General features: G+C 49.6%; 1 protein-coding gene across 2 annotated transcripts in view; it reads right to left on the bottom strand.

The window, feature by feature from the left end:
- Positions 1-16,293, bottom strand: part of LOC139263098 (E3 ubiquitin/ISG15 ligase TRIM25-like) — a 34,409-nt gene extending 18,116 nt beyond the window's left edge. Inside the window, exons 1-2 of one of the 2 annotated variants that reach the window (XM_070878645.1) lie at positions 16,276-16,293; positions 9,342-9,815 (exon numbers count right to left, since the gene is read on the bottom strand). In XM_070878645.1, the coding sequence (XP_070734746.1) occupies positions 9,342-9,665 (324 nt within the window). In that variant the 5' untranslated portion in view covers positions 9,666-9,815; positions 16,276-16,293. The remainder of the gene's footprint in view (positions 1-9,341; positions 9,816-16,275) is intronic. The other variant, XM_070878643.1, reaches the window with a different exon arrangement.
- Between the last annotated feature and the right edge of the window lie 1,989 nt (positions 16,294-18,282).

Genomic DNA, 18,282 nt, shown 5'->3' with positions numbered 1-18,282 from the left:
GAGGGAATGTCGCAGGTAGCTGATACACAGTCAGTGAACATGAGGGAGTGAATGTCGCAGGTAGCTGATACATTGTCAGTGAACATGAGGGAGGGAATGTCGCAGGTAGCTGATACATTGTCAGTGAACATGAGGGAGGGAATGTCGCAGGTAGCTGATACACAGTCAGTGAACATGAGGGAGGGAATGTCGCAGGTAGCTGATACACAGTCAGTGAACATGAGGGAGTGAATGTCGCAGGTAGCTGATACATTGTCAGTGAACATGAGCGAGGGAATGTTGGAGGTAGTTGAGATACTGTCAGGGCACATAAGGGAGGGAATGTCAGAGTTATAAGGGAACATGTCCAGACCCCGCGCCCATTGACAGAATCAACTGCCACTCCCACTCCAATCCCCAGAACAGCCCCTGAAGAGGCCCAAGCTGGGCCTTCCATATTACCACCTGCCCACCCCATCAAGAAGTGCGCATTACCCGAGATGTTCGAAAGAATAAGCTTGGTACCAACCCGAGAAACACTGTGCCTGCGGGCAGGGGTGGAGTCAACAAGACCAAGCGCAGCGGGCGGTCTTAGAGTAAGGTGGAGGAGAGATGGGTGCAGCCTTTCTTTGCTGCTGCTATTGTTGTTATTATTATTGTTACTGTTGTAACTGTTCTCAAATTAAAAGTTTTTCGTAAGTTATGTAAATTTACAAGTTTAAAAGTTTGTAAGTGATCTTAAAGTTTTTAAGTGATCTTAACTGAAAACTTTAAAGTTTGATACAAGAATATTTTTATTAAAGTTAATTTAAGTGCAAACAAGTGTTTGCTAAACTTTGGAATAAAATATATTTTAAATTATAACTGAATCATTTCCATTAACTGTTCCATTATTAACCCAACTTTTTGAAGTAAAGAATCATTTCCATCATTTGTTCCATTAACACAACACATTACGGAACAGGACCAAACAATAAACATGGTCCATTTGGAATAGTTGCCGCTGAGCCTTCAGGCAGTAAAGCGTTCATGGATGAGCTGCTGGTGCAAGGCTCGAGCAATTGTTAAAGGGGCACGACGGCCCGCCCTCCTCCGCCATCGTGCTCCGGGTTCAGGCTTCCTCGTCCTCATCCTCCTCATCATCTGTATCTCCCTCCTCATCATCAGCCACTCTCACCTCAGGTGGGTCTTCTACTACCAGCTGCTGCTGCCTCATGATGGCTAAGTTATGCAGCATGCAACAAACAACAGTGAACTGCCCGACAATCTCAGGGGAGTATAGCAAGTCGTCTCCGGGATGGTCTAGGCATCGGAAACGCTGTTTCAAGATGCCAATGGCCCTTTCTATTATGCTGCATGTCACAATGTGCGACATGTATTCCCGCTCAGCTTCCGTTCGGGTTACGCGTAGGGGCATCATCAGCCAGGTGGCGAGGCTGTACCCTTTGTCTCCCAGTAGCCAGCTCTGCCCTTCTGGCTGCTGCTGAAACATGGCAGATATAACACTCTCACGTAGGATGAATGCATCATGGGTGCTCCCAGGGTATGTTGCATCAACTTACAAGATGCAATGCATGTCATCACACATTAGCTATACATTAACGGAGTGGAAGCCTTTTCTGTTCCTGTACATCTCGGAATCCTCCAAAGGTGCTCGCAAGGCGATGTGGGTACAATCAATGCAGCCCTGTACCTTTGGGAAGCCAGCAATCCTGGAGAAGCCCACAGCTCTGTCATGCATTGCCTGGGCAGTCATGGGGAACTTTATGTAATCATTCCTCTGGGCGTCTAGTGCAGCAGTCACCTGCTGAATGCAGATATGTGTTGCATGTTGAGAAATGGCACACACATCCCCAGTTGTGGCCTGGAATGATCCAGATGCATAGAATGAAAATGCAGCTGTAACCTTCACATCAACTGACAAAGCAGTGCTCCTGATACTTCTCGGTTGCAGGGCTGCTTTTACTAACGCACAGATCTCAGTTACAACTTCTTTACGGAAACGCAGCCTTCTCACACAGTCTGCATCACTCAGGTGCAGGTATGAACACCTGTCAGGATATACCCGATGTGGGTAAGGCCTCCTGCCCATCACCCTACGTGCTCTGAGGTTCCTCATGGGATGACGTTGAATCAGTAGTCTCCGCAGCACCATCGTGCAGAAGGCTTGCACGAGGTATGGCATTGTCAATATTGCCCCCATAATTTAATTGTACCTTTGCAAGAAGCTCAAAACAGCAGGACAAGCTTCTTTGTTGTCTCTCTCCCCAAGGTCCATGCCCTAGTATGGACCACACCCAGGTCTGCGCATGGGCAATAGGCTTGCTTAGAACGGGAAGCTAGTCATTCAATGAGGACATTTGGGCAACAAAGTCTAATGCAATTCTTTAATTTCAGATTTTTTTTCAAAGTACCACCCCACCACTGACCGAACGATATCTCACTGGGCTCAAGGGTCGGCCGTCAGAATCGCTCCCTCGTCTGGACACAGGGGCTCGGCAAATACCTTTTGAAGCCGAACCATGAGCCCCTGTGTCCGGGCGAGGGAACGATTCTGCCGACCGATGCTCCAACCCTCGAGCTCAGTTTGGAGACGTTTGGTGGTGGCGTGGCACTTTGATAAAAATCCAAAATGAAAGAATTGCATTAGACTTTCATTTTCTGCATTTTAAGTTTGAAAAAATTAAGCTCCATGATGCATCTTTAATGTGTTCTTGACATCCTACAAAACTTCGCATAAAAACAATGGCGTCTTGCTTCACCGATTTTTTAATGAGCGCTGTTTTTTCTTAAGTGCCCAGAAAGTTTTTTGGGAGTGGTCATATACACCGTCCTAGGAAAAATGTAAGTTGGCCAAACTTGCATAAATTGAAAAACTGGTGCCTACACCCCCTATGATGCAAAAAAAACAAACCTAAAAAAACTGTAACTGACTGAGTTACACTGACGCACAATCTTTGGGGAAACTTGGATATTTTAATTTAGGCCAAAAAAAGCGGCGCGCGCCAAAAAAATGGTGCAGGCAACTGGGGAAAATTGAGCCCGCAGAAATTTACAGCACAAAAGGAGGTCATTCGGCTCATTAGACCTGTGCTGGCTCTTTGAAAAAGCACTCAGGCTTTGTCCAACACCCTCATTTTTGTCCGTATCCCTGTAAGTTCCTCGTCCTCAAGTACCTGTCCAAATCCCCTTCAAAATTATTGATGGAATCAGCTTCTATCACCTTCTCAGGTAGAATGTTCACAAAGGTTTCACACAGCACAAGAGAGGGTGAGGAACCAGAGCAGGAAGTGAAATCCGTATAAACACTTGGTGCAGGGAGTGGCAATGTTAGTTTAATGTCATGACTCACTTTGGCTAAAGATTAACCCTTTAACCCAAAGTGTTGGATTTTTCGGGGGGTCAGTGGGTGCGATCGGTGGTGGGTCAGAACCCCACTTTGAACACAATGCAATGCATTAGCCGTGGACCATGATTGTCAAGCTGAGGTGGGAGTTCAGTGGCCATTGAATCAGCTATTGAGTTGACAGCTTTAAATGTACAGTAAAGGCTTAAACATAAGAAATAAGAACAGGAGTAGGCCATAGTTCTTCGAACCTGCTCCACCATTTAATAAGATCATCACCTTACAGAGATATCTCCCCTTAGCCACAAACTCTTCCTCACTGCATTTCCACAACAGATTCACCATGCTACAACTCTTTACACAAGTCTCCATCCAGTCTGACCACATTACCTCTCTCACCACTGACAGATCGCTTCTATCATCTCCACTTCACCAGCCATTTATTCCAGCAGCATGGGTGCCCTTGATATTATCTCACCTTGGTCCTCAGAATCCCACCACGATCAGCCCCAACAACATCATCACTAAACACACTAACATCACCAACAATACCAACCTTCTCCACAATCACCTGATGCTGCACAGGACACAGGGCATCAGCACCCAACCACATTGCTGCCCAGGGTGGTCTCACCATGATGGTCTCACCATGTCCAGATTTACTTCACTTGATGCTGTACACCCTGGCTGCCACATGATTCGCCAGGTTGGTATCATGCCACACCAGCTTCATAAAGCATCCCTACAATGCCCAAGCCACTCCGTTCACACTCATCACCATTGTGGAAGGTACTGCTATATCTGACCATTCACTGCAACTCACTAAGCCATTTCCAAAGATGCACACAAATCTGTCTAAGAACCCAAAATGTTGAAATTAAAGATTTCAAAGTTTGATACCACAGTAACAGAAACTTTACATGACCATTGCATAAAACACCCAAGTGCCTACCCCTGTGTGTTGTTAGTTGGTATGATTGCACTAGGATGAGAGTGAGTGTGAGGTGGCTAGTGAGATGGGGATGTGATGGTGTAGATAGAGAGGGATGGGTGGAGGTGCAAGGTAAGTTGGTGTGAGTAAGGATCTGCAGGAGTAGGGTAGGGAAGGCAGAGTGATGGGGATGAGCTTGAGGCTTTGTACTAATGTTTCGTGATCTACTGAGATCATTGAAACATTTGCATCACTGCACCCAGCTCCTCCTGACCACATCCCTGCTTGTGCCCTCCTATGCAATGTGCAGCCAGGCTGTGTTGGTGTCCTGGGGAGGTCTCTTCCGCCAATGGGAAGGGAAGAGAACCTCACTGCGTGCTGTGACTCCCTCCATAAGCATGTGGAGGGAGACATGGGAAAGATGGGTATAGTGATTATCAGTATTTGCAGCACTTCAGTGGCAAAGATGGGTGCAGCCCTGTACCTTTGTATAGTGATTATCAGTATTTGCAGCACCTCAATGCTGTAGAACACTGACAGCATAAATGTCAAAATGAATTTGACCATGGTCACTTTAAGGAAACTGGCTGATGACGCATCATTAAATGACATCACCAGACCTGCTACATCTAATTAGCCGGGGATCGCGCTGGATGGGCTTAAGAAGCCCTATCAAGCGAAAGTCATTTCAGAGGCTGAAGACAGCAGCGAGGTCAGAACCCGCCACCAATGTTGCCCACCACAAACCAATAGTTGAGGTGAATGGCACAGATCCATTGACGGGTAAGCTCGATTAGCACATGAAGGAGAAAGGAATGGAAGGAGATGCTGATAGGGTCAGATGTAGACGGGTGGGAGGTGATTGATGTGGACCATAAACACGGTTATTGACCAGTTGGGCCGAATGACTGGTTTCTGTGCTGGAAACTCGATGTCACTCGATGTTCCATCCGGAGATGTCTGACTCATCGTGTGCTTATCAGGTGTTTGTCTGAACATTTGTCCAAAGGTCTCTCCACATACTAGTTATTTACACAATCACAGTGCTTAGGGTTATAAACCCTTCAATAAACACATATCTCTGACGTACACTGTGATTGCTTCTACGGTATCTCATTAACCCTGCACTAATCTATTTGGTTGAAGCAGCACATTTCAATAATAGCAATATCCTGCTCCGTCTGCATGGTCCAATTACATTCACCCAGAAAAGGCTACGTCTTTTTGTTGAAATGCTTTGTTATGGTGACAAACACTTGGAAGAAATGTCACAATTTCCATCAAAACAGCAACTGAAAGAAAGAAAGATTTGCATTTATATGCCTTTGACGACCACCGGACGTCGCAAAGCACTTTGCAGCCAATGAAGTACTTTTGGAGCGGTAGTCACTGTTGTAATGTAGGAAACACGGCAGCCAATTTGTGCACAGCAAGCCCCCACAACCAGCAATGTGTTGAAGACCAAATAATCTGTTTCAATGATGTTCATTGAGGGATAAACATTGGCCAGGACACCGGGAGAACTCCACTGCTGTTCTTTGAAATAGTGCCGTGGGATCTTTTATGTCCACTTGAGAAAGCAAACAGGGTCTCGGTTCAATGTCTCATCCAAAAGATGGCACTTCTGACAGTGCAGCACTACCTCAGTACTGCCCCCAATCATCAAAGTCCGCGGCGTGGCCTTGAACAACGTGAACCATTTTCCAAACCTTGGGAGCCTACTATCAACAAGGGCAGACATCGATGATGAGGTCCAACACCGCCTCCAGTGTGCAAGCGCAGACTTCGGTTGCCTGAGGAAGAGAGTGTTTGAAGACCAGCACCTCAAATCTAGCACCAAGCTTATGGTCTATAAGGCAGTAGTGTTACCTGCCCTCCTAAATGGCTCAGAGGCATGGCCCATATAGAATAGTCATCTCAAAGTGCTGGACAAGTACCATCATCGCTGTCTCCGCAAGATCCTACAAATCCACTGAGACCCATTTACAATATCAGTGAGTGTGGGGCCAGGAAGGGGCCATTTACAGTATCAGTGAGTGTGGGGCCAGGAAGTGAAGGTGGGTATTTACAATATTAGTGAGTGTGGGGCCAGGAAGTGAAGGTGGGTATTTACAATATTAGTGAGTGTGGGACCAGGAAGGGAGGGTGGGTATTTACAATATCAGTGAGTGTGGGGCCAGGAAGTGAAGGTGGGTATTTACAATATTAGTGAGTGTGGGACCAGGAAGTGAGGGTGGGTATTTACAGTATCAGTGGGTGTGGGGCCAGGAAGGGAGGGTGGGTATTTACAATATCAGTGAGTGTGGGGCCAGGAAGTGAAGGTGGGTATTTACAATATCAGTGGGTGTGGGGCCAGGAAGGGAGGGTGGGTATTTACAGTATCAGTGAGTGTGGGGCCAGGAAGGGAGGGTGGGTATTTACAGTATCAGTGAGTGTGGGGCCAGGAAGGGAGGGTGGGTATTTACAATATCAGTGAGTATGGGGCCAGGGAGGGAAGGTGGGTATTTACAATATCAGTGAGTGTGGGGCCAGGAAGGGAGGGTGGGTATTTACAATATCAGTGAATGTGGGACCAGGAAGGGAGGGTGGGTATTTACAGTATCAGTGAGTGTGGGGCCAGGAAGGGAAGGTGGGTATTTACAGTATCAGTGAGTGTGGGGCCAGGAAGGGGCCATTTTCAGTATCAGTGAGTGTGGGGCCAGGAAGGGAAGGTGGGTATTTACAATATCAGTGAGTGTGGGGCCAGGAAGGGAAGGTGGGTATTTACAATATCAGTGAGTGTGGGGCCGGGAAGGGAGGGTGGGTATTTACAGTATCAGTGAGTGTGGGGCCAGGAAGGGGCCATTTTCAGTATCAGTGAGTGTGGGGCCAGGAAGGGAAGGTGGGTATTTACAATATCAGTGAGTGTGGGGCCAGGAAGGGAAGGTGGGTATTTACAATATCAGTGAGTGTGGGGCCAGGAAGGGAAGGTGGGTATTTACAATATCAGTGAGTGTGGGGCCAGGAAGGGAAGGTGGGTATTTACAGTATCAGTGAGTATGGGGCCAGGAAGGGAAGGTGGGTATTTACAGTATCAGTGAGTGTGGGGCCAGGAAGTGGCCATTTTCAGTATCAGTGAGTGTGGGGCCAGGAAGGGGCCATTTACAATATCAGTGAGTGTGGGGCCAGGAAGGGAAGGTGGGTATTTACAGTATCAGTGAGTGTGGGGCCAGGAAGGGAATGTGGGGCCGGGAAGGAAGGGTGGGGCTGGGAAGGGGCCATTTACAATATCAGTGAGTGTGGGGCCAGGAAGGGAATGTGGCGCCGGGAAGGAAGGGTGGGGCCGGGAAGGGGACATTTACAATATCAGTGAGTGTGGCGCCAGGAAGGGAGTGTGGGGCCGGGAAGGGAGGGTGGGTATTGACAATATCAATGAGTGTGGGGCCAGGAAGGGGCCATTTACAGTATCAGTGAATGTGGGGCCAGGGAGGGAGGGTGGGTATTTACAATATCAGTGAGTGTGGGGCCAGGAAGGGAAGGTGGGTATTTACAGTATCAGTGGGTGTGGGGCCAGGAAGGGAGGGTGGGTATTTACAATATCAGTGAGTGTGGGGCCGGGAAGGGAGGGTGGGTATTGACAATATCAGTGAGTGTGGGGCCAGGAAGGGGCCATTTACAGTATCAGTGAGTGTGGGGCCAGGAAGGGAATGTGGGGCCGGGAAAGAAGGGTGGGGCCGGGAAGGGGCCATTTACAGTATCAGTGAGTGTGGGGCCAGGAAGGGAAGGTGGGTATTTACAGTATCAGTGAGTGTGGGGCCAGGAAGGGGCCATTTACAGTATCAGTGAGTGTGGGGCCAGGAAGGGAAGGTGGGTATTTACAATATCAGTGAGTGTGGGGCCAGGAAGGGAAGGTGGGTATTTACAATATCAGTGAGTGTGGGGCCAGGGAGGGAAGGTGGGTATTTACAATATCAGTGAGTGTGGGGCCAGGAAGGGAGGGTAGGTATTTACAATATCAGTGAGTGTGGGGCCAAGAAGGGAGAGTGGGTATTTACAGTATCAGTGGGTATGGGGCCAAGAAGGGAAGGTGGGTATTTACAGTATCAGTGAGTGTGGGGCCAGGAAGGGAAGGTGGGTATTTACAATATCAGTGAGTGTGGGGCCAGGAAGGGGCCATTTACAGTATCAGTGAGTGTGGGGCCAGGAAGGGAAGGTGGGTATTTACAGTATCAGTGAGTGTGGGGCCAGGAAGGGAAGGTGGGTATTTGCAGTATCAGTGAGTGTGGGGCCAGGAAGGGGCCATTTATCATATCAGTGAGTGTGGGGCCAGGAAGGGGCCATTTACAATATCAGTGAATGTGGGACCAGGAAGGGAAGGTGGGTATTTACAGTATCAGTGAGTGTGGGGCCAGGAAGGGAAGGTGGGTATTTGCAGTATCAGTGAGTGTGGGGCCAGGAAGGGGCCATTTATCATATCAGTGAGTGTGGGGTCAGGGAGGGCCATTTACAGTGTCAGTGAGTGTGGGGCCAGGGAGGGAGGGTGGGCCATTTACAGTATCAGTGAGGGTGGGCCATTTAAAAAAAAAGAAAGACTTGCATTTATACAGCGCCTTTCATGAACACCAGATGTCTCAAAGCAATTTACAGCTAATGAAGTACTTTTGAATTGTAGTCACTGTTGTAATGTCGAAAACGCGGCAGCCAATTTGCACACCGCAAGCTCCCACAAACAACAATGTGATAATGACCAGATAATCTATTTTTGTTATGTTGATTGAGGGATAAATACTGGCCAGGACACCGGGGATAACTCCCTTGCTTTTCTTCGAAATAGTGCCGTGGGAAGTTTTACATACACCTGAGAGACGGGGCCTCGGTTTAAAGTCTCTTCCGAAAGACGCACCTCAAACAGTGCAGCGGCTCCCTCAGCACGGCACTGGAGTATCAGTCTAGATTTGTTGTGCTCAAGCGAGCATGGGGGCCAGGAAGGGAGTTGGGTGATTCGAAGTTTAGTGGGCACCATCGGAAACCAGTTCCAATGAATGTTGGTCATGAGCAGGAATGCTCTCCCCCGCTGTATTTAATATCAGGAACTGTGTCACTCACCTTAATGGCTGCTTGTCCCTGATTGAGGCTCAGCAGTGTGTGGGATCGATGTTTCCCGATTTCTGAACAGGGACCACACACACACTCTGCATCTTCTTTACAGTAGAACTCTAGCACTTTCTTGTGGTCACGGCACTGTATCTCTGTAACATCAGGCACAGGGTCGATTAGCGTGTGATCTTTGTAGTCCTCTTTCAGTAAATGTGGTTTTAAATGACGGGAGCAAAATGATGTTTCACATTTCAGACACGTCTTCACAGCCGGGGTTGGATTCTCGTCACAGTAATCACACATGACATAGGCTGGATCAGCTTCGGGTTGCATCCCTACTGATCTTGAAAATGTTTCACACAGCACCGGAGAGAGTGAGGAACCAGAGCAGGAAGTGAAATTCTGATAAACACTGGTGGCAGGATGTGTCAATGTTAGTTTAATGCCATGACTCACTCTGGCTGAAGATTAACCCTTTCAGGCCTGCAGCAGAATCAGAAAAACGAGATTGCAGTTTTACAATGTGGAGTCAGTAAACACAGACCCCAAACTGATTAGCTCAGACCAGACCCAAAGTAGGTTAACAAACAATTTAAAACTGGTATAAAGAGGAAATTTCACGTTAACAAATCCTGCAGTGAAGAAGGGGAAGGAGCTCTCTGGGAGGGAGAGAAAAATAAACAGGAAAAGTTAAAGGTTCATCAGAGGGGCAAAGTGAGATGGAAAAAGCAAAGCAACAGAGGCTCCAAGTCTCAGTAAACGAAACATGTCCAACCAACGTAGAGCTACAGCAACAAAGACAGAATAATGTTGGTTCACAAATCCAAAACAGGAGAATCTAGTCAAAGGACGTCAGAATCAAAGTGTACAGGTCTCTGGTGAGTCCCACCTCGAGTACTGTGTCCAGTTCTGGTCAGACCCACCTCGACTCCTGTGTCCAGTTCTGGTCAGTCCCACCTCGAGCACTGTGTCCAGTTCTGGTCAGTCCCGCCTCGAGTACTGTGTCCAGTTCTGGTCAGACCCATCTCGAGTACTGTGTCCAGTTCTGGTCAGTCCCACCTCGAGTACTGTGTCCAGTTCTGGTCAGACCCATCTCGACTCCTGTGTCCAGTTCTGGTCAGTCCCACCTCGAGCACTGTGTCCAGTTCTGGTCAGTCCCACCTCAAGCACTGTGTCCAGTTCTGGTCAGTCCCACCTCGAGTATTGTGTCCAGTTCTGGTCAGTCCCACCTCGAGTACTGTGTCCAGTTCTGGTCAGTCCCACCTCGAGTACTGTGTCCATTTCTGGTCAGACCCACCTCGAGTACTGTGTCCAGTTCTGGTCAGACCCATCTCGAGTACTGTGTCCAGTTCTGGTCAGTCCCACCTCGAGTACTGTGTCCAGTTCTGGTCAGACCCATCTCGACTCCTGTGTCCAGTTCTGGTCAGTCCCACCTCGAGCACTGTGTCCAGTTCTGGTCAGTCCCACCTCAAGCACTGTGTCCAGTTCTGGTCAGTCCCACCTCGAGTATTGTGTCCAGTTCTGGTCAGTCCCACCTCGAGTACTGTGTCCAGTTCTGGTCAGTCCCACCTCGAGTACTGTGTCCATTTCTGGTCAGACCCACCTCGAGTACTGTGTCCAGTTCTGGTCAGTCCCACCTCGAGCACTGTGTCCAGTTCTGGTCAGTCCCACCTCGAGTACTGTGTCCAGTTCTGGTCAATCCCACCTCGAGTACTGTGTCCAGTTCTGGTCATGAGAACATATGAAAATAAGAATTAGGAACAGGAGTCGGCCATCTAGCCCCTCGAGCCTGCTCCGCCATTCAAAAAGATCATGGCTGATCTGGCCGTGGACTCAGCTCCACTTCCCCGCCTGCTCCCCATAACCCTTAATTCCCTTATTGGTTAAAAATCTATCTATCTGTGATTTGAATACATTCAATGAGCTAGCCTCAACTGCTTCCTTGGGCAGAGAATTCCACAGTCCAACCTCATGTACTTTGTCCAGTTTTGGTCAGTCCCACCTTGAGTACTGTGTCCAGTTCTGGTCAGTCCCACCTCATGATGAGGGGAGGCTGTAACCATCAATCAGAGGTTGAAATCGAAGAAGACTTGCTTCCACTCAAAAAGTGAGTTCTCAGGTGACTGAACAGTCTAATTCGGGAATTTATGAATATGATATAATTGGCATCACGGAGACATGGCTCCAGAGTGACCAAGGCTGGGAACTCAATATCCAGGGGTATTCAACATTCAGGAAGGATAGACAGAAAGGAAAAGGAGGTGGGGTAGTGTTGCTGGTTAAAGAGGAAATGAACACAATAGTAAGGAAGGACATGATGTGGATGATGTGGAATCTGTATGGGTGGAGCTGCAGAATACCAAAGGGCAGAAAATGCTAGTGGGAGTTGTGTACAGACCACCAAACAGTAGTAGTGAGGTTGGGGACAGCATCAAATAAGAAATTAAGGATGTGTGCAACAAAGGTACAGCAGTTATCAAGGATGACTTTAATCTACATATAGATTGGGCTAACCAAACTGGTAGCAATATGGTGGGAGAAGATTTCCTGGAGTGTATTAGGGATGGTTTTCTGGACCAATATGTTGAGGAACCAACTCGAGGGCTGGCCATCCTTGACTGGGTGATGTGCAATGAGAAACGACTAATTCGCAATCTTGTTGTGCGAGGCCCCTTGGGGAAGAGTGACCATAATATGGTAGAATTCATTATTAAACTGGAGAGAAACACAGTTAATTCAGAGACTAGAGTTCTGAACTCAAGGAAAGGTAACTTTGATGGTATGAGACGTGAATTGACTAGATTAGACTGGCAAATGATACTTAAAGGGTCGACGGTGGATAGGCAATGGCAAACATTTAAAGATCACATGGATGAACTTCAACAATTGTACATCCCTGTCTGGAGTAAAAATAAAACGGGAAAGGTGGCTCAACCGTGGCTAACAAGGGAAATTAAGGAGTGTTAAATCCAAGGAAGGGGCATATAAATTGGCCAGAAAAAGCAGCAAACCTGAGGACTGGGAGAAATTTAGAATTCAGCAGAGGAGGACAAAGGGTTTAATTAGGAGGGAGGAAAATAGAGTATGAGAGGAAGCTTGCTGAGAACATAAAAACTGACTGCAAAAGCTTTATAGATATGTGAAGAGAAAAAGATTAGTGAAGACAAACGTAGGTCCTTTGAATTTATAATGGGAAATAAAGAAATGGCAGACCAATTGAACAAATACTTTGGATCTGTCTTCACGAAGGAAGACACAAATAACCTTCTGGAAATACTGGGGGGTCGAGGGTCTAGCGAAAAGGAGGAATTGAAGGAAAGCCTTATAGTCAGGAAATTGTGTTAGGGAAATTGATGGGATTGAAGGCCCGATAAATTCCCAGGGCCTGATAGGCTGCATCCCAGAGTACTTAAGGAAGTGGTCCTCGAAATAGTGGATGCATTGGTCATCATTTTCCAACATTCTATTGACTCTGGATCGGTTCCTATGGACTGGAGGGTAGCTAATGTAACACCACTTTTTAAAAAAGGAGAGAGAAAACGGGGAATTATAGACCGGTTAGCCTGACATCAGTTGTGGGGAAAATGTTGGAATCAATTATTAAAGATAAAATAGCAGCGCATTTGAAAGCAGTGCCAGGATTGGTCCAAGTCAGCATGGATTTATGAAAGGGAAATCATGCTTGACAAATCTTCTAGAATTTTTTGAGGATGTAACTAGTAGAGTGGATAAGGGAGAACCGGTGGATGTGGTGTATTTGGACTTTCAAAAGGCTTTTGACAAGGTCCCACAAAAGAGATTAGTGTGCAAAATTAAAGCACATGGTATTGAGGGTAATGTACTGACGTGGATAAAAAACTCGTTGGCAGACAGGAAGCAGAGAGTCGGAATAAACGGGTCCTTTTCAGAATGGCAGGCAGTGACCAGTGGGGTACCGCAAGGTTCAGTGCTGGGACCCCAGCTATTTACAATGTACATCAATGATTTAGATGAAGCAATTGAATGTAGTATCTCCAAGTTTGCAGATGATACTAAGCTGGGTGGCGGTGTGAGCTGTGAGGAGGAGGCTAAGAGGCTTCAGGGTGACTTGGACAGGTTAGGTGAGTGGGCAAATGCATGGCAGATGCAGTTTAATGTGGATAAATGTGAGGTTATCCACTTTGGTGGAAAAAACAGGAAGGCAGAATATTATCTGAACGCTGACAGATTAGGAAAAGGGGAGGTGCAACGAGACATGGGTGTCATGGTACATCAGTCATTGAAAGTTGGCATGCAGGTACAGCAGGTGGTGAAGAAGGCAAATGGCATGTTGGCCTTCATAGCTAGAGGATTTGAGTATAGGAGCAGGGAGGTCTTACTGCAATTGTACAGAGGCCTCACCTAGAATATTGTGTTCAGTTTTGGTCTCCTAATCTGAGGAAGGACGTTCTTGCTATTGAGGGAGTACAGCCAAGGTTCACCAGACTGATTCCCAGGATGGCAGAACTGACATATGAAGAAAGACTGGATCAACTGGGCTTGTATTCACTGGAGTTTAGAAGAATGAGAGGGGATCTCATATAAACATATAAAATTCTGACGGGATTGGACAGGTTAGAGGCAGGAAGAATGTTCCCATTGCTGGGGAGTTCCAGAACCAGGGGTCACAGTCTAAGAATAAGGGGTAAGCCATTTAGGACCGAGATGAGGAGAAACTTCTTCACTCAGGGTTGTGAACCTGTGGAATTCTCTACCACAGAAAGTTCTTGATGCCAGTTCGTTAGATATATTCAAGAGGGAGTTAGATATGACTCTTACGGCCAAAGTGATCAAGGGGTATGGAGAGAAAGCAGGAAAGGGATACTGAGGTGAGTGATCAGCCATGATCTTATTGAATGGCGGTGCAGGCTCGAAAGGCCGAATGGCCTGCTCCTGTACCTATTTTCTATGTTTCTATGTCTATGTTCTGTCTTCACGAAGGAAGACACAAATAACCTTCCGGAAATACTAGGGGACCGAGGGTCTAGTGAGAAGGAGGAACTGAAGGAAATCCTTATTCGGCGGGAAAGTGTGTTAGGGAAATTGATGGGATTGAAGGCCGATAAATCCCCGGGGCCTGATAGTCTGCATCCCAGAGTACTTAAGGAAGTGGCCCTAGAAATAGTGGATGCATTGGTCATCATTTTCCAAAAGTCTATCGACTCTGGATCAGTTCCTATGAACTGGAGGGTAACTAATGTAACAGCACTTTTTAAAAAAGGGAGAGAAAACGGGGAATTATAAACCGGTTAGCCTGACATCAGTAGTGGGGAAAATGTTGGAATCAATTATTAAAGATGAAATAGCAGCGCATTTGGAAAGCAGTGACAGGATCAGTTCAAGTCAGCATGGATTTATGAAAGGGAAATCATGGTTGACAAATCTTCAGTAATTTTTTGAGGATGTAACTAGTAGAGTGAACAAGAGAGAACCAGTGGATGTGGTGTATTTGGACTTTCAAAAGGCTTTTGACAAGGTCCCACACAAGAAACTGGTGTGCAAAATTAAAGCACATGGTATTGGGGGTAATGTACTGACGTGGATAGAGAACTGGTTGGCAGACAGGAAGCAGAGTCGGGATAAATGGGTCCTTTTCAGAATGGCAGGCAGCAACTAGTTGGATGCCACAGGGCTCAGTGCTGGGACCCCAGCTATTTACAATATACATCAATGATTGAGATGAAGGAATTGAGAGTAATATCTCCAAGTTTGCAGATGACACTAAGTTGGATGGCGGTGTGAGCTGTGAGGAGGATGCTAAGAGGCTGCAGGGTGACTTGGACAGGTTAGGTGAGTGGGCAAATGCATGGCAGATGCAGTATAATGTGCCATTTTGGTGGCAAAAACAGGAAGGCAGAATATTATCTGAATGGCTGCAGATTAGGAAAAGGGGAGGTGCAACGAGACCTGGGTGTCATGGTACATCAGTCATTGAAAGTTGGCATGCAAGTACAGCAAGCGGTGAAGGCGGCAAATAGCACGTTGGCCTCCATAGCTAGGGGATTTGAGTATAGGAGCAGGGAGGTCTTGCTGCAGCTGTACAGGGCCTTGGTGAGGCCTCACCTGGAATATTGTGTTCAGTTTTGGTCTCCTAATCTGAGGGAGTGCAGAAAGGTTCACCAGACTGATTCCCGGGATGGCAGGACTGACATATGAGGAGAGACTGGATCGACTGGGCCTGTATTCACTGGAGTTTAGAAGAATGAGAGGTGATCGCATAGAAACATAAAATTATGACGGGACTGGACAGGTTAGATGCAGGAAGAATGTTCCCGATGTTGGGGGAGTCCAGAAACAGGGGTCACATACTAAGGATAAGGGGTAAGCCATTTAGGGCTGAGATGAGGAGAAATTTCTTCACTCAAGAGTTGTTAACCTGTGGAATTCTCTTCCACTGAGTTGTTGATGCCAGTTTGTTCGATTATATTCAAGAGGGAGTTAGATATGGCCCTTACAGCTCAAGGGATCAAGGGGCATGAAGAGAAATCAGGAATGGGGTACTGAGGTGAATGATTAGCCATGAACTCATTGAATGGCGGTGCGGGCTCGAAGAGCTGAATGGCCTGCTCCTGCACCTATTTTCTATGTTTCTAATTGATTCCAACATTTTCCCCGCTACTGAGGTCAGGCTGACCGGTCTATAATTACCCGTTTTCTCGCTCCCTCCTTTTTTAAAAAGTGGTGTTACATTAGCTACCCTCCAGTCCATAGGAACTGATCCCGAGTCGATAGAGATGGGGAGAGGGGGAATGGGGAGGGGAGGGGACGGTGAAAGGGGGGGAATGGGGGCAGGGGGGAGGGGAAATAGGGAGGAATGGGGCCATGGGGAGAGAGGTGGGGGATGGATAGAGGGGGCAGATCGGGAGTGACGGGGTGGTCCGGGCCCAGTGAGCTGCCCGGGGGGACGCGCTGTAACTCTCTGTACCACTGACGGGGATCCAGAAACTCCAGCTCTCGGGGCAAGCAGTCTGTCCGCCATCACCGCCCTGAGCGCTGCTTCATTCTGGGCCCGCCCAGCTCGTTGCTCCTCCAATCACAGCGGAGCTCTCTCCCGCACTTGCTGCTCCTCCAATCACAGCGGCACTCTCCCCCATGCTCGCTGCTCCTCCAATCACAGCGGAGTTCTCTCCCGCACTCGCTGCTTCTCCAATCTCAGCGGCGCTCTGTCCCATGCTCGCTGCTCCTCCAATCAGAGCGGAGGTCTCTCCCGCATTCGCTGCTCCTCCAATCACAGCGGCGCTCTGTCCCATGCTCGCTGCTCCTCCAATCAGAGCGGAGGTCTCTCCCGCATTCGCGGCTCCTCCAATCACAGCAGAGTTCTCTCCCACACTCGCTGCTCCTCCAATCACAGTGGCGTTCCCGCCCATGCACGCTGCTCCTCCAATCACAGCGGCGCTCTGTCCCATGCTCGCTGCTCCTCCAATCAGAGCGGAGGTCTCTCCCGCATTCGCTGCTCCTCCAATCACAGCGGAGTTCTCTCCCGCACACGCTGCTCGTCCAATCACAGCAGCGCTCCCTCCCATGCTCGCTGCTCCTCCAATCACAGCTGCGCTCTCTCCCACGCAGGCCTGTTGTGGGTTCTCTGTGCCAACACGGTGCTGCCCAGTAAAAGGATGATGAGATCCAACATCTCCGCCACTGCGCCAGTGCAGCCTTCGGCCGCCTGAGGAAAAGTGTGTTTGAAGACCAGGCCTTCAAATCTGCCACCAAGCTCATGGTCTACAGGGCTGTAGTAATACCCGCCCTCCTGTTTGGCTCAGAGACATGGACCATGTACAGTAGACATTTCAAGTCTTCATAGAAATACCACCAACGATGTCTCCGCAAGATCCAACAAATCCCCTGGGAGGACAGACGCACCAACATTAGCGTCCTCGACCAGGCCAACATCCCCAGCATTGAAGCACTGACCACACTTGATCAGCTCCGCTGGGCAGGCCACATTGTCCACATACCAGACACGGGCGGGCGGTATCGTGCAGGCGGTGACGGGATGGGTGGTGTCGGTGCGGGCGGTGTCGGTGCGGGCGCTGTCGGTGCGGGCGGTGTCGGGGCGGGCGGTATCGTGCAGGCGGTGACGGGATGGGTGGTGTCGGTGCGGGCGGTGTCGGTGCGGGCGCTGTCGGGGTGGGCGGTGTCGGTGCGGTGTCGGGGCGGGCGGTGTCGGTGCAGTGTCGGGGCGGGCGGTGTCGGTGCAGTGTCGGGGCGGGCGGTGTCGGTGCAGTGTCGGGGTGGGCGGTGTCGGTGCAGTGTCGGGGTGGGCGGTGTCGGTGCAGTGTCGGGGCGGGCGGTGTCGGTGCAGTGTCGGGGCGGGCGGTGTCGGTGCAGTGTCGGGGCGGGCGGTGTCGGTGCAGTGTCGGGGCGGGCGGTGTCGGTGCAGTGTCGGGGTGGGCGGTGTCGGTGCAGTGTCGGGGCGGGCGGTGTCGGTGCGGGCGCTGTCGGGGCGGTGTCGGTGCGGGCGGTGTCGGTGCGGGCAGTGTCGGGGTGGGCGCTTTCGGGGTGAGCGGTGTCGGTGCAGTGTCGGGGTGGGCGGTGTCGGTGCAGTGTCGGGGTGGGCGGTGTCGGGGCGGGCGGTGTCGGCGCAGTGTCGGGGTGGGCGGTGTCAGTGCAGTGTCGGGGTGGGCGGTGTCGGGGCGGGCGGTGTCGGCGCAGTGTCGGGGTGGGCCGTGTCGGTGCAGTGTCGGGGTGGGTGGTGTCGGGGTGGGCGGTGTCGGTGCAGTGTCGGGGTGGGCCGTGTCGGTGCAGTGTCGGGGTGGGTGGTGTCGGGGTGGGCGGTGTCGGTGCAGTGTCGGGGTGGGCGGTGTCGGGGCGGGCGGTGTCGGCGCAGTGTCGGGGTGGGCGGTGTCAGTGCAGTGTCGGGGTGGGCGGTGTCGGGGCGGGCGGTGTCGGCGCAGTGTCGGGGCGGGCGGTGTCAGTGCAGTGTCGGGGTGGG

The sequence above is a fragment of the Pristiophorus japonicus genome, chromosome 4 (genome assembly GCF_044704955.1).
Source record: "Pristiophorus japonicus isolate sPriJap1 chromosome 4, sPriJap1.hap1, whole genome shotgun sequence".
In the NCBI taxonomy this organism is placed as follows: Eukaryota; Metazoa; Chordata; class Chondrichthyes; family Pristiophoridae; genus Pristiophorus; species Pristiophorus japonicus.
Note: the sequence above shows the minus strand (reverse complement) of the source record. Positions and strands in the feature narration are given on the sequence as shown.